Below are 12,889 nucleotides of genomic sequence, written 5' to 3'. Positions count from 1 at the left end.
TTTTTTAAATGAAACTTTACTACAGATTATTAAATTCCACACAGTGCTTTCAGTCCTTTCAGTTTTTATTTTACTTTTATGTTGTTGGTTTTTTAATAATTGGCTGAATCATACGCATTAACCGTATACAGTCCATGATCATACACGCCTTTATTTTGTAGAAAGATTAGCGTTACATCCGGTGTCATTCTTGCAAATTCTGGCTGACCTGCTGCTGTCGGAAGGGAAATGAAGCAAGAGAAGTCCTAATGGAGGTAAAACTAATAGATTTGAAAGATATTATGGAGAATCAGTGGAGAGGTGCACCGAGTAGTGATGCTTCCTGGTTGTGAATCTGGGCCGGCACGAGGGATGAAGAGACAAAAAAAAGTTTCCAGCCTGGTGGAGTTAGCATTGCTTTGCACACTTCTACCCAAAAGGATCAGAGTCCATGCAGCTGAATGGGAAGTGAAGGAAAAGCTGTAAATCCTACATTTCACACTGCACTTAAACGTTTAATGTGCAGCTTCTGTAAACTTAGACTTTATTGTGTGTGTGTGTGTGTGTGTGTGTGTGTGTGTGTCTGTCTCTGTCTGTGTGTATTGCAATTTGGAAATGCATGCACAATGACATAAAAAATATACACACATATTAGGCTTAAATTGGTGTTTAATGCCATGACCTTTGTCCTTGTGTTATGCATCAGTCTACTTCAGTTTGCTTCTGAGTTCTACAGTGCAGAATATCTTATATAGTGTCGACCGAGATGGAGAAAGATGGGTGAAGCAGTTCATTACAGTGTGTAATCTATCAACTCTGACCTCATTATCACACTAACATCGGAGATGGAGATTTTACTACACAGTGTAAAAACATCAAACAATTTTACTGAAGTAAAAATTGGGTGTGTATGCATAGAAAGGAAAGGTACCTATTTTGCATGTTGGAACAGGCCAAGGCCTACTTTATCATCACAACAGATCCTATTTTGTGAGCTTATTATACATTCTGTATGTATTTGTTTATTCTTATTATTATTATTCTCTCTCTCAGCCTAAAAAGAAGTTGATAAACTCAGTGGACAGCTGTGTGGACGAAGCTCTGTGTGGCCTGGTCCGGGCCAGCGGGGGCCTGTCTCTGCTGAAGGGTCACAGAGTTGTGCTCCGGTCCGACATGGACAGCCTGACGGGCAAAGTGGCCCTGCTGTCCGGAGGGGGGTCTGGACACGAGCCGGCACACGGGGGTAAGACTTTTATATTTCTGAATGGGACACGGCAGCTTTTCTTCTTTACATTTGACTGTCTCTTGTCTCCTGTCTCTCCGTCCCCAGGTTATCTTGGTGCAGGCATGCTGTCAGCGGCTGTAGCAGGAGGAGTATTTGCTTCTCCTCCTCCTGCCAGCATCCTGGCTGCCATTCTCCGCTTGCACCATGCAGGTAATGTTCACTAGCATTTTAGCATTCTTTTGGCAATTATTTTGGCCAGTTTGATTATATAAAAATACCATAACTGAAGCGTAACAACAGTCGCCCCTCGTCAGGCGCCTCCGGCGTCCTGCTCATTGTGAAGAACTACACCGGAGACCGCCTCAACTTTGGCTTGGCTGCAGAACAGGCCCGTAACCATGGCGTCGCTGTTGACATGGTGATAGTTGCCGAGGACTGCGCCTTTGACCAACCCAGTAAGGCCGGCAGGAGGGGCTTGTGTGGCACCGTCTTCATTCACAAGGTGAACAACAACAACACCAACAAAATCTTATCTCAAGGTCCTCAGCTATTTCCATGACAGTTGAATAAGACTACGAACATGTACAGAGCTGTTGTACATTTGAATGATTGACCTCAAATGAAAAATGTAAATGTTCTCCAATATATATTCACGTGTTTTTTTGGAAATGAGCTCTATTACATTTTGTGTGGTGTCTTTAGTGTAATTGTTCCAAAGGCTAATTATTTATAATTGAGAATTATTTATCTGAGGTGTTAGCCTACTCAGCAACAGTTGGGCTTTGATTCATTGTGTTGCTCGTTGCAGTTGGGAACGTGTGTGCCAACGGATTTTTTAGAGAGGAAATCCTGAATCAAAAAAACAAAAACAAAAACACTCAGATTACTGACGTTATTTTAAAATTCAAAAACCGTTTCAAATCAGCAGTGAGCTGGGAGGACAACAAAACTGTCGGACCATATCTTTAAACATGTGATTTAAACCTCGGCTAGCAACTAGTAAGTCAAGTTAAGATTATTTTGTACAACATCTACCTATGCATAGTCTAATAAAGTAAACCATGCTTTATGTTTTAATTGCACAAAAGATGCATGAGATGCAGCAGGAAAATTAGTTACTGGGCATGTAATATTGACGGATTGATGACGAGTCAACAGTATACAACAGTTTGAATCATTTTAAAGGTGTTGACTCAACCAAACATCTGTCTTCTTGCGAGGGTCCAGTGTTGTCCCCTCATAGAGCCAGTTTCTATAATAGAGCCTGATCATAGACTATGGATAATTTTATATAAATGAAGAGAAAAAAATACAATTAAACATTACTATGATATGATAAATGGGAATTAAATCTGATATCTGAAGATATCAAAGGTTCACATTTCCATTACTTAGTTATGTCAGAGATGTATTTTAATGTCATTGGTTTTGTTCCAGGATTAACTTTTAAAGAAGTACTTCTGCAATCTTAGAATTGTAATTCCATAAAGCTTAAAAAGGTTATTATTGATGATATATGGTTTTAATTCTCCAGTATTGATCAAGCTCCAAAAACGTTAGATCCCACGCTTCCTATTGACAACACAGATGTTTTGTTTTTTAATAAACGTTGCACCTCTTGTTACCTGCTCTTCTTGTCTGAATGTGGTCCCATTTTCTGTAAGCTGGCAGGTGCCTTAGCAGAAGAAGGCTGCCGATTGGACCAGATTGTTTCCAAGGTGACGGAAATTTTAAAGGGGATTGGTGAGTCTCTTTTTCACTAACTTAACCCTTGTGTTGTCTTCCCATTAATCATGAACTTGTCTTTCCTGGTCAAAATTTAAAATGAACATTTTCTTTTGTGCTTTTCTGATGTTTTTGTCGCCTTTTCTGATTTATTTGTCATTTTTTCCTGATTATTAAACCTGAGCTGGTTTAATAATAGGTTTTACACTTATTCTTGGAATTCATGGTCAACAACCCTCATTTATATAAAATTATACACACATACATACTATGTTTTGTAGTTAAAAAGGCAGAAATTATGAATTATTTTGACTAATAGGTAAGATCAGAGGATGTTGAGTGGATCACAGATGGGTATATGTCAAAGTTTTAGTCCGGATACTTTTTTGAAACCATTAAAACAAAAAAAAGAATTCAAATGCTTTTTACCTTACGAATGTTGGTTGGAATTATCCTTGTTATTTTTGGGTGATTTCATTGGAAGAAATCCATATTTTGGATCTAAAACACTTTAAAACGGGTCAATTGGACCCGAGGACAACCCGAGGGTTGAAGCTTGGTAGAAATACTGGGATACCTGTCCACAAAGCATGTTGTTTGTGTGCGTCTTCCAGGGACACTGGGGGTGAGTCTGTCTCCGTGCAGCGTCCCCGGCTGCCTGCCGTCTTTCGACCTGCCGCCCGGAGACATGGAGCTGGGACTGGGTGAGGGAGGATGGAGAGATGGAGGAGAAAGAGAGAGAGAGAAAAGGTGGAAATATGCAAAAGTCAGAGGGATTAAGAGAAGAGACTGATTGAGGGTTGTAGTTTCTGACAACAGTTGTTTAGACTTTAAATTGTCCTAGAATTTCTGAAATATACATTTTAGAAATGTTGTCTTCAAATTTAGGGGAGCATAAATAACTTAATGTATGTTTTTGGGACAATAACTGAATAGTACCCTCCAGTGGCCTGTTGGTGTGGTAAATGGGCGAGCGATAGATTTGAAATTGGTAATGAACAGGGCTGGGCAATATATCGATATAAAAACTTTATATATGAGAACCCAAATATCTGCTAACAGTCCCGTATCAAAGCATATCTTAAAAGGAAGAGGTAGCAAAAGATAATTTTTACTAAACTCTGTGTTGACTTGTGTTTTTCATCTTCTTCAGGGATCCACGGTGAGCCTGGAATCAAAAGGTTAAAGGTGATTATGCCTAAATCAACTATTTCTATAACTCCGTTTACCCTTTTTGTCTCTTTATATTTTTACTCATGTGTCTAAGTTGTATTCATTGACCCTGCCAATCAGGTGGCTTCTGCAAATGAGCTGGTGAAGACTATGATAGATCACATGACCAACCCTGACAGCCAATCACATCTGCCCCTAAAATCAGGTACCCCGAAGTATAATGTCTCTCTTCATGTTCACTTTTAATGTTTGCAGCCATTAGGAGTGTGTGAGTCCTTCCTCTCTTGTACAGGAGACAGTGTGGTTGTGTGTGTGAACAACCTCGGAGCTCTGTCTTGTCTGGAGATGGCTGTGGTTACTGGAGCAACCATCACCTGTCTGGGTAACTATGGTTACATTGGCACATTAAGGAACATACAGGAACCTGTAGTAACTATGGTTACATTGGCACATTAAGGAACATACAGGAACCTGTAGTAACTATGGTTACATTGGCACATTAAGGAACATACAGGAACCTGTAGTAATTATGGTTACATTGGCGTATATTTTATTTGTACATCATGTTTTAATGTGAAATATAAATGTGGAAGGCGCAGTAAATCATTAGGTTTAACTGTATCAGTAGATGGTTACCACGACGACTACCTTACTCCGTAAATGTTTTATCTATGTTGTGGAAAAAAATAAAAAATAATTATACGAATAGGCCAATTTATCTTTTCTAAAAAATATGTAAGGTTAATGTATGTTTGAAGAAATATTTTCATATATTTTTTTTAAAACAAACTTCTAAATATCAAACAATAATTGACTCTGTGGACCCCTTAGGGGTCACGGACCCCCTGTTGAAGATCTATGCTGTAGAGCCATTAGTCTCGCATTGCCAGACCTTCCTCCACAGCGCTGCGGAGGAAGGTCTGCCTAGTCCTCACAGCCTTCTGGGATGGGAGAAAAACGTTCTCTGGTTTACTGGCATTTCTTCAAACCAATCACAGTCGTCTTGGGCGGCGCTAAGAACCGGACGGAGCCATGGTGCCGCTGCAAAATAGCCTTGGAAAGGAACTTGTGTACGTTCAAAAGATGGTTAAGTCATGCAACAGAAACCTCAGAAGGGACAGATAGTCTAGCTAGCTGTCTGGATTCACCCTGCAGAGATCTGAGGACCAGGTAACCATAGTCCTCAGATTGGACAGATAGTCTAGCTAGCTGTCTGGATTTACCCTGCAGAGATCTGAGGACCAGGTAACCATAGTCCTCAGATTGGCCAGATAGTCTAGCTAGCTGTCTGGATTCACCCTGCAGAGATCTGAGGACCAGGTAACCATAGTCCTCCGAAATCCACCGGAAATATCCCTTTGATGCAGTAGTGCATTAGCACCATCAGCAGTTAAGGGCTCTATTTCCCCGAGTCTTCTTTCAACCTCTCTTCAACAGTAAACATCTGTTGAGGATGTAACACAACGTGACTTGCTGTTTCTACGGTTACAGAGAATCGCGGTGTGGTGGTTGCCAGGGTGATGTCGGGGTCGTTCATGACATCGCTGGAGATGGCGGGAGTGTCGTTGACCCTGATGAGGGCCAACCAGGAAACACTGAGGCTGTTTGGTGAGCCTAATACAGTCCTCAGCCTCTAACCTAATTCTTTTTTTAAGTATAGTTTTAGTCTTTCCAAAAGTGATGTGACAAATACCAGTACTACATACCAGTACTACGTCTGTGTTAAGGAAGGAGCTTAAGCGAGGATATCTTTGGTAATAAAACCCGCCTTCCAACACCTATACAGCTCACTTATTATCACACTATATCTTTGGTTGTTTAATCTGCACATAACCACAATGTAAAAAATGACAGGTGGCAGATTTATTTAAGCTACGTGCTGTGGAACAAATTTAGCGAAATTTTAACTATTTCTTTAACCAAATATTAACATTAACCTTAAAACCAAGTCTTTACCCCTAAACAGCCCTTTAAACTTCAGATGGTCCTCACAAAGACAGAAAGATGCACATATCTTACATCCTCTATCCAATACAGATGCTAAGACCAGCGCCCCCGCCTGGCCAAACCTCAGCAGCGTGTGTGTGAGCGGGCGCAGCTACATCACTGACCCCCGAGCCGTGAGCCCACGACCGCAGGCCGACACACACTCTGCAGGTCAGTTTCTACAGTGTGTACATGTAGTACGGATATTTCTGTGTATTACGCCATGAAATTGTGTGACGTGACTGGTAAAGCGAGCAGAATGATTGCATCTCTGAAACCTTTTTCCAGAATATTGTTTTAATGCTTTTAATCAACCCTGACTCATGTGTTAAGTGACTTTTATGTATTTATTTATTATTATTTTTTTTTTCTGTCAGGGCCGCTGAGTCCTGTGATGCGTAAAGCTTTAGAAATGGTTTGTTCCACACTGTTGGAAAAGCAGGAAGAACTCAACTCCCTGGACCGGGCTGCAGGGGACGGAGACTGTGGCAACACTCACGCGCAGGCTGCTAAAGGTAGAAAACATGCATCGAGATTCTGTAAAAATCAATATAAATGTGTAAATATTGTTTTTTTAAGAAGAAAAAAATCACAATTGGTTGTTTTAACTTTCGATGTCACTACATCTTTTTTAGACTTTTTTGCCTTTTATTTTAGTTATTTTGATGTGGGATTTGTTTTAGAAATCTAATTATTACTTTTTATATTTACTTTGTTATTTAACATGAACTACAATTTCAGTTGCAGTCTTGATGAGAGGACAGGTCGGTTGTTTTGCACAGTTTATATAAATAAAGGAATGTTTTCAGTCATTTGTCTGCAGCTCATTTGGTTAAAAAAAAATCCTGAGAAAATCAAATTGTAAACTTAAAATTGTGAATCGTATCAGTTTGTGAGTTGAGTGTATCGTTACATCTGCAGTGTGTGGTACCAGCTGCACAATAACATGCAAGTGAATGTACAGAATCGGCTTGATGAAGTGAAATTGCGAAAAAAATGTTCTTTCAGCCATTCGGGAGTGGCTCCAGGACCATGTGGTCCCCGGTTGCCCCGGCCAACTGTTATCAGTCCTCGCTGGATTGGTGCAGGAGAAGATGGGCGGGTCTTCAGGAGCGGTAGGTTCTATACATCTTGACATTAAGTAATCGACATGTTACGCCATCTTAACACACAAACACGCTCATCTTCTGGGTCTGTCAGCTGTACAGTCTGTTCCTGACTGCAGCTGCTGCTCACCTCACTGAGGGGCAGAACAACGCTGCAGCCTGGGCGAGTGCAATGCATGCTGGGACACAGGCAATAAGGAGGTGAGGGGCATTGTGTGTGTGTGTGTGTGTGTCTGTATTTGTGATATATACCTACATGTCTACATGCATTCGGGTGATTTTAAAAGCTTTCTAGAAAATAAAGACGGCTAATTGAGAAGTAGAAGAAATTTGAGAAATAGTAATTGAAAGAGAAGGAAAAAAACAAAAAAGCCACAGGAAGTTTGAGAACTTGTTACTTCCAGCACATGCTGTCTATATAATCCTTTCTGAGGTATTGAAAAGATTAATAAACTGTGCCAGATGTGCTAATACAGAGGCTGCATCCCATATTGTAGACTAACATGCTATTTAATGGGGGGGGGGGGAGACAATACAGTATAGTATCTCAGTATTTTCCGTGTTAATATTGTATCAATTAACAGGCACCGAGTATCGATCTTTAATATAAGATACATTTCTGTTAATGTCACTTGAAATATGTTATTAGAATTTATCTTTTCTGCACTATAATAACACATTTCAAGTGACATTACCAAACAGAGTAATATATCTTTTTAGACAAAACAGATGTTGACAAAGATTTCCTTTACTCCTCGTCTCAGAATTGAAACAAAGCTCTTTGGAAACATTGTGGTTTACAGCTCAGCGTGGCTGGGAAAGATGCAGTACATATTACTGTTTTTATACAAAAGTACGTTGTAAAGTATGAACAAATAGTACAGATTTTGTGCAACGTAGTGCGTAGAATGCGATTTTAGACGCAGCCAGGATAGTCCAAAAATAAAACCAAATGCAGAGGTGGAAAGTGTGTGTGGGAATTTAGATTTTCTTTTCAGTTTATTTGCCTTTTGAAATCTCACCTCCCCTCCAGGAGCTTTTACAGACAACAGTTAATTAATAACAAAAAGGTAATTGATAGATTAAACAATAATAAAAATGATAATGATGATCTGTAATGTCCGCTGTCTGTCAGGTATGGGGCGGCTGACCCTGGAGACAGGACGATGGTGAGTTATTCTCTCATTTCTCTGCATTTAAGTTTTTAACATATATGTGTATTAATCTTGTATGTATGTGTGTATATATATATATATATATATATATATATTTTTTTTTTTTTTTTTTTCATTAAAAATCCATTGATTTTTAAATTTTTCTATTAAAGTACTTTTTTTTTGTACGCAGTGTTTGAGTCTGGAATAGAAGAGTTTATATCCTGTACCAGAAACAATCTATTTGAATAAATGTGTCTTTATACTGTATGTGTCACTAGTTGGATGCGTTGTGTCCTGCTGTGGACGAGCTGATGAAGCTAACAGCAGCACCGCCTGGTGGACAGATGGCTGTACTCCAGGCTGCCGTGCAGGTGCAGTAACAGACTTTTATGTCAGTAGGTAATGAGGTAGTCTTGCATAGCCAGACATTCCTCCACAGCGCTGCAGAGCTCTGGCTTATTGGGATTTCTTTAAACCAATCACAGTCGTCACGGGCGGCGCTAAGCGTCGGACGGAGCCACGGTGCCGCTGCAGAGTAGCCTCATGAATGTCTTGGTGGAACATGTGCACGTTCAAAAGATGTTTTAGTCGTGAGACAGAATACTCAGACTGGACAGATAGTCTAGTTAGCTGTCTGGATTTACCCTGCAGAGATCTGAGGACCAGCTAACCAGAGTCTTCATGAGTTTAGAATGCAAACACAAAGACATCTATAGGAGACGGACATCCGGACAATAATGTGGGACATTCACCGGAGCATCCAGAGGCACCTGAACAATCCCTTACATGAAACGTTGTTGATATAGAATAGTATTGCTGTGGCTATGTATTTGTTATTTGCTACATCATGACTTGTCAGTTCATGTATTGCATGCCTTATCTTTCCCTTCCTTCCCTCTGTCTTCCTAGAAAGCGTCCTCGGGGGCGGAGTCGACCCGTGACCTCACGGCGAGGGCGGGGCGAGCCAGCTACATCGCGGCCGAGCGGGTCACCCGGCCCGACCCCGGCGCCGTGGCGGTGGCCGCCATCCTGAGAGCCGTGCTGGAGTCGCTGGATGGGCAGGAGTAATCCAGCAGATAGGAATTATCTGCTCTGGTACTATCACCACACTAATAACTACCAAAACAACACTAGAACGCCTCAACAAAGACAAATCTGTGATTTTTAAACCTCTTAGAAGCACATTTACATGAAGCAAATTAACAGAAACTTAGAAATTGGGTGCCTGAAAGACAAAAAGTCTCTCTAAAACTTGATAATATGCTTTGGAAAATAATCAGCAGTGATGTACAGTAATATGGGGGCAAATGGTTAATTAAATGGTCAAAAACAAGAAATCATGAATTTATTTTAATTGATCAATTTATTTGACAGTGTACATTAATTAACATTTCTGTAAATGCATCCAAAAAAATCTCTCATTTACCATTCCTTGTTACTACTAATGGAAAAAAATGCACAGTCAGGGAGGTATGTCAGTGGTGTCTTTTTATAGACATTCTCAATTGTACTAATTAGATCCGACGCTGCATAGGTAATAAACATAACATGAAACCTTAAATAACTTGAACTAGAAATCACATAGTGTATACAGGAAATACTTTATATTAGACATTTCTAATCAACCGGTGATGAATTGATTTGACTTTCTAATTAAGACCAGACATAACAGGTGAATAGGGTAATTCATGTAATATGTCATACTAATATCACAATGAAACTTCCCCAGCTTATGACTTGCATAACAATTATTATTTGTATATTTCATTACTCATTTGCATACATGTCCAGAACAGAAATCTGAACACAACTCTTGTTTTAGTTTGTTAACATATTAGAGTCAAATGTTTTTAGAGGAAATTTGGGATATCTATTTTCTTGACTCCATGAAGAGCCATTTAAAAAACAATCTGTGTTTTTAGGAATAAAATGTTGCATATATCAGGCTATGAAGAAAACTTGTAAAAGCTGTGGACAAAGTGGGGTTAAATAAACACCTAAATGTGTATTGTTGTTTTTCTTTCCACTAGTCTGAACAAAGACATGTTATAGAAGCAAAACAACCTCAAATAAATCTCAAATTGAACCAGTGCATATGCTCACGTCCATTATGCATGTTCATCAAGTTTAATAACCCTGGTAATACCGTATAAGCCGGGGGGGGGATTGATACAGCATCATATCGCAATATTTTCTGTGGCTACACTGTATCGATAAAGAGAATCCAAGGATCGATCTATTAATATATATATATAATATACATATATAATATATGTTTTGTCTGGTTGATAATCCCATTTTGCAGCGATAACATTGAAGTGAGATGAACAAAAAGAGAAATGTTTCTTTTTAGATGAAACGGATGTTGACAAAGTTTCCTTTTGGGGACATCATTTGAAATTGGGAAAAAAATTATAAAATTGCGATATATTACAGAATATTGCAATTATATTGTATTGTGACTTACAGTAAGTATTGTGATGATATCGTACTGTGAGGCCTCTGGTGATTCCACCCCTAGTATAAGCGTATAACTCGCTGTGCTCCAACCCCATTTTTTTCTTGTTGTTATGGAAACAACAGGTTTGGCTACTCCGCTTGTCATTGGTCAGCTGTCAAAAAAAGCGCTTGACGTGGGGCTTCTTTCAACTTGTAAATGGAAAAAATGAAGTCAGCGGTGCCGTTTAAAAAATCGCTCAGGGCTGTTTTGAAAACATTATTATGATTTATACAAAAAAAGACGTGTGTGTGTGTGTGTGTGTGTGTGTGTGTGTGTGTGTGTGTGTGTGTGTGTGTGTGTGTGTGTGTGTGTGTGTGTGTGTGTGTGTGTGTGTGTGTGTGTGTGTGTGTGTGTGTGTGTGTGTGTGTGTGTGTGTGTTTCACAGAATACCATACATTGTTTCTTTCAGCTCTTCTTTTCTTCCTTTAAACTTGAATCACTCTTTCTCTTAAACACCAACCCTGTTCCAACTTCCTGACACACAAGTCACCCGCACACACACACACACACACACCCACACACACACATGCACAGCGTTGCTTTTTAGACTTTGAACACGCCCACACTTTCACACACACTTTAAACCTTCTTCTTAACAAACCCATGCTTTGCGTTTCAGAGACACTGCCTAACACATACACCAGCGAAGGTAATTCTGTTCTTCTTGTAACGTGTGTGTGTGTGTGTGTGTGTCTTTCTGTGTGTTTTGTGTTTCCAGTGATAATATGATGAAAGTCAGGGATCCCAACTGCCATACTGTGTGTGATGAAAGTCATTTATGCTTTCACTTCAGTAATGCTCTCATATTAGAGACACAGTGTGTCTGTGAAACCTGGTTTGACAGCAACGGCCGCGGCAACCAAAACAACCACGTTCTCACCGTACCATTCATTTGCTTTTTCTATTTTAATAACACTGTTTTCAAATGGAATAGAAAAGTGTAAAAAAAAATTGCTCATGTTCTCTTTAGAATTTAAATATCTACACAGCAGACGGGATATATCCCAAAACGATTTAACCTACATAGAAGAGTGTGACATTCACCCTCTGACTTAACGTTAGTGCTCCCTGCTGTTATAAAATGACTCGCAGCACACAAAATGGATGCCGTAAGATCAGTTAAGTTATTTGTAATTTGAATAGATAAAGTGGTGAGTGTAGAGGTTGTATGAACTTGTTTAGGATGTACAATGTATGAAGATATGCTCTTTTGTGAAACTTTGAATAAATGTTAAAGTAAAAGTTTGACATTTTTAGGAAATGTTCTTAATTGCTTTTTTTGTCAAAACCCCAACCTATGGTTAGCTTAGCTTAGCACAAAGACTGGAAACGGGAGGGAACAGCTAGCCTTGCTCCGCCTTTAGAGAGTCCTGAAGGATAGGAATGACATCCACACATACAAAGTATTATAAACAATGGAAAAAGTTTTTATGTTTGTAGTATTTGACAAAATACTTTTTGTAACGTGCACGTTAGAGTCAAATGTTTTTACGGAGGAATTGGAGATATGTCTTTTTATCACTCCATAAAGTAGAAAATATTCTCAACAGGCATTTGAAAAAATCATTTTATCCATGTTTTTAGGAATAAAATGTTTTATAGAGGGGAAGTTTGTGTAAGAAGTGTGTGAGAATTGCACATTAGATTTGTAGATTTACCAAAGGTAACAAAGTATGTATACTACTATATACATTCAGCACTTTGAAAAGCTCCATACAAAGACTTTAAACTACACTTAAAATGATATATGCTGTTTTATTTAATATAGTGCTTATCATTGCTTTGTATGCAGGCATGAAAGTGGTGTTGAGTTCCTCATCTAACTTTGCAAGAAAGCAAGCTTCTCCTTCAACATTTATCTTAAAGGTCCCATGGCATGAAAACTTCACTTTATGAGTTTTTTTTACATTATTTTGAGTTTCCCTAGCCTGTCTATGGTCCCCCAGGGGCTAGAAAAGGTGATAGGTGTAAACCGAGCCCTGGGTATCCTGCTCTGCCTTTGAGAAAATGAAAGCTCAGATGGGTCGATCTGGAATCT

The 12,889-nt window shown here is 39.3% G+C and overlaps 2 protein-coding genes across 7 annotated transcripts in view; both read left to right on the top strand.

Moving 5' to 3' along the window:
* Positions 1-144: 144 nt before the first annotated feature.
* tkfc (triokinase/FMN cyclase) lies at positions 145-9,679 on the top strand. 3 transcript variants are annotated; one of them, XR_004654649.1, is made up of 18 exons: positions 189-461; positions 1,033-1,222; positions 1,310-1,414; positions 1,519-1,706; positions 2,869-2,947; positions 3,544-3,633; positions 4,083-4,117; positions 4,223-4,307; positions 4,395-4,484; positions 5,594-5,710; positions 6,140-6,259; positions 6,466-6,603; positions 7,097-7,203; positions 7,289-7,395; positions 8,330-8,363; positions 8,630-8,722; positions 9,261-9,489; positions 9,521-9,662. XR_004654649.1 is itself a non-coding variant. In XM_034857139.1 (17 exons), exons 1-17 carry the CDS (start codon positions 249-251, stop codon positions 9,417-9,419), a joined length of 1,743 nt encoding a protein of 580 aa, XP_034713030.1. In that variant the 5' UTR covers positions 145-248; the 3' UTR covers positions 9,420-9,679. The 3 variants fall into 3 exon arrangements, 2 of the variants coding, with proteins under 2 accessions (XP_034713030.1, XP_034713029.1); XM_034857139.1 differs by having other exon boundaries at positions 145-254; positions 9,261-9,679; XM_034857138.1 differs by having other exon boundaries at positions 9,261-9,679.
* A 1,694-nt stretch (positions 9,680-11,373) lies between these two features.
* si:dkey-9k7.3 (circularly permutated Ras protein 1) overlaps positions 11,374-12,889 on the top strand; it is a 15,812-nt gene continuing 14,296 nt past the window's right edge. For all 4 annotated transcript variants that reach the window (XM_034857127.1, XM_034857126.1, XM_034857125.1 and 1 more), the window contains exon 1: positions 11,374-11,500. The gene's annotated coding sequence lies outside the window, so the exon portion shown is untranslated. The remainder of the gene's footprint in view (positions 11,501-12,889) is intronic.

This window comes from Etheostoma cragini, chromosome 19 (genome assembly GCF_013103735.1).
Source record: "Etheostoma cragini isolate CJK2018 chromosome 19, CSU_Ecrag_1.0, whole genome shotgun sequence".
Lineage (NCBI taxonomy): Eukaryota > Metazoa > Chordata > Actinopteri > Perciformes > Percidae > Etheostoma > Etheostoma cragini.
The sequence above is the reverse complement of the archived record's forward strand: the minus strand, read 5'-3'. Positions and strand labels throughout refer to the sequence as shown.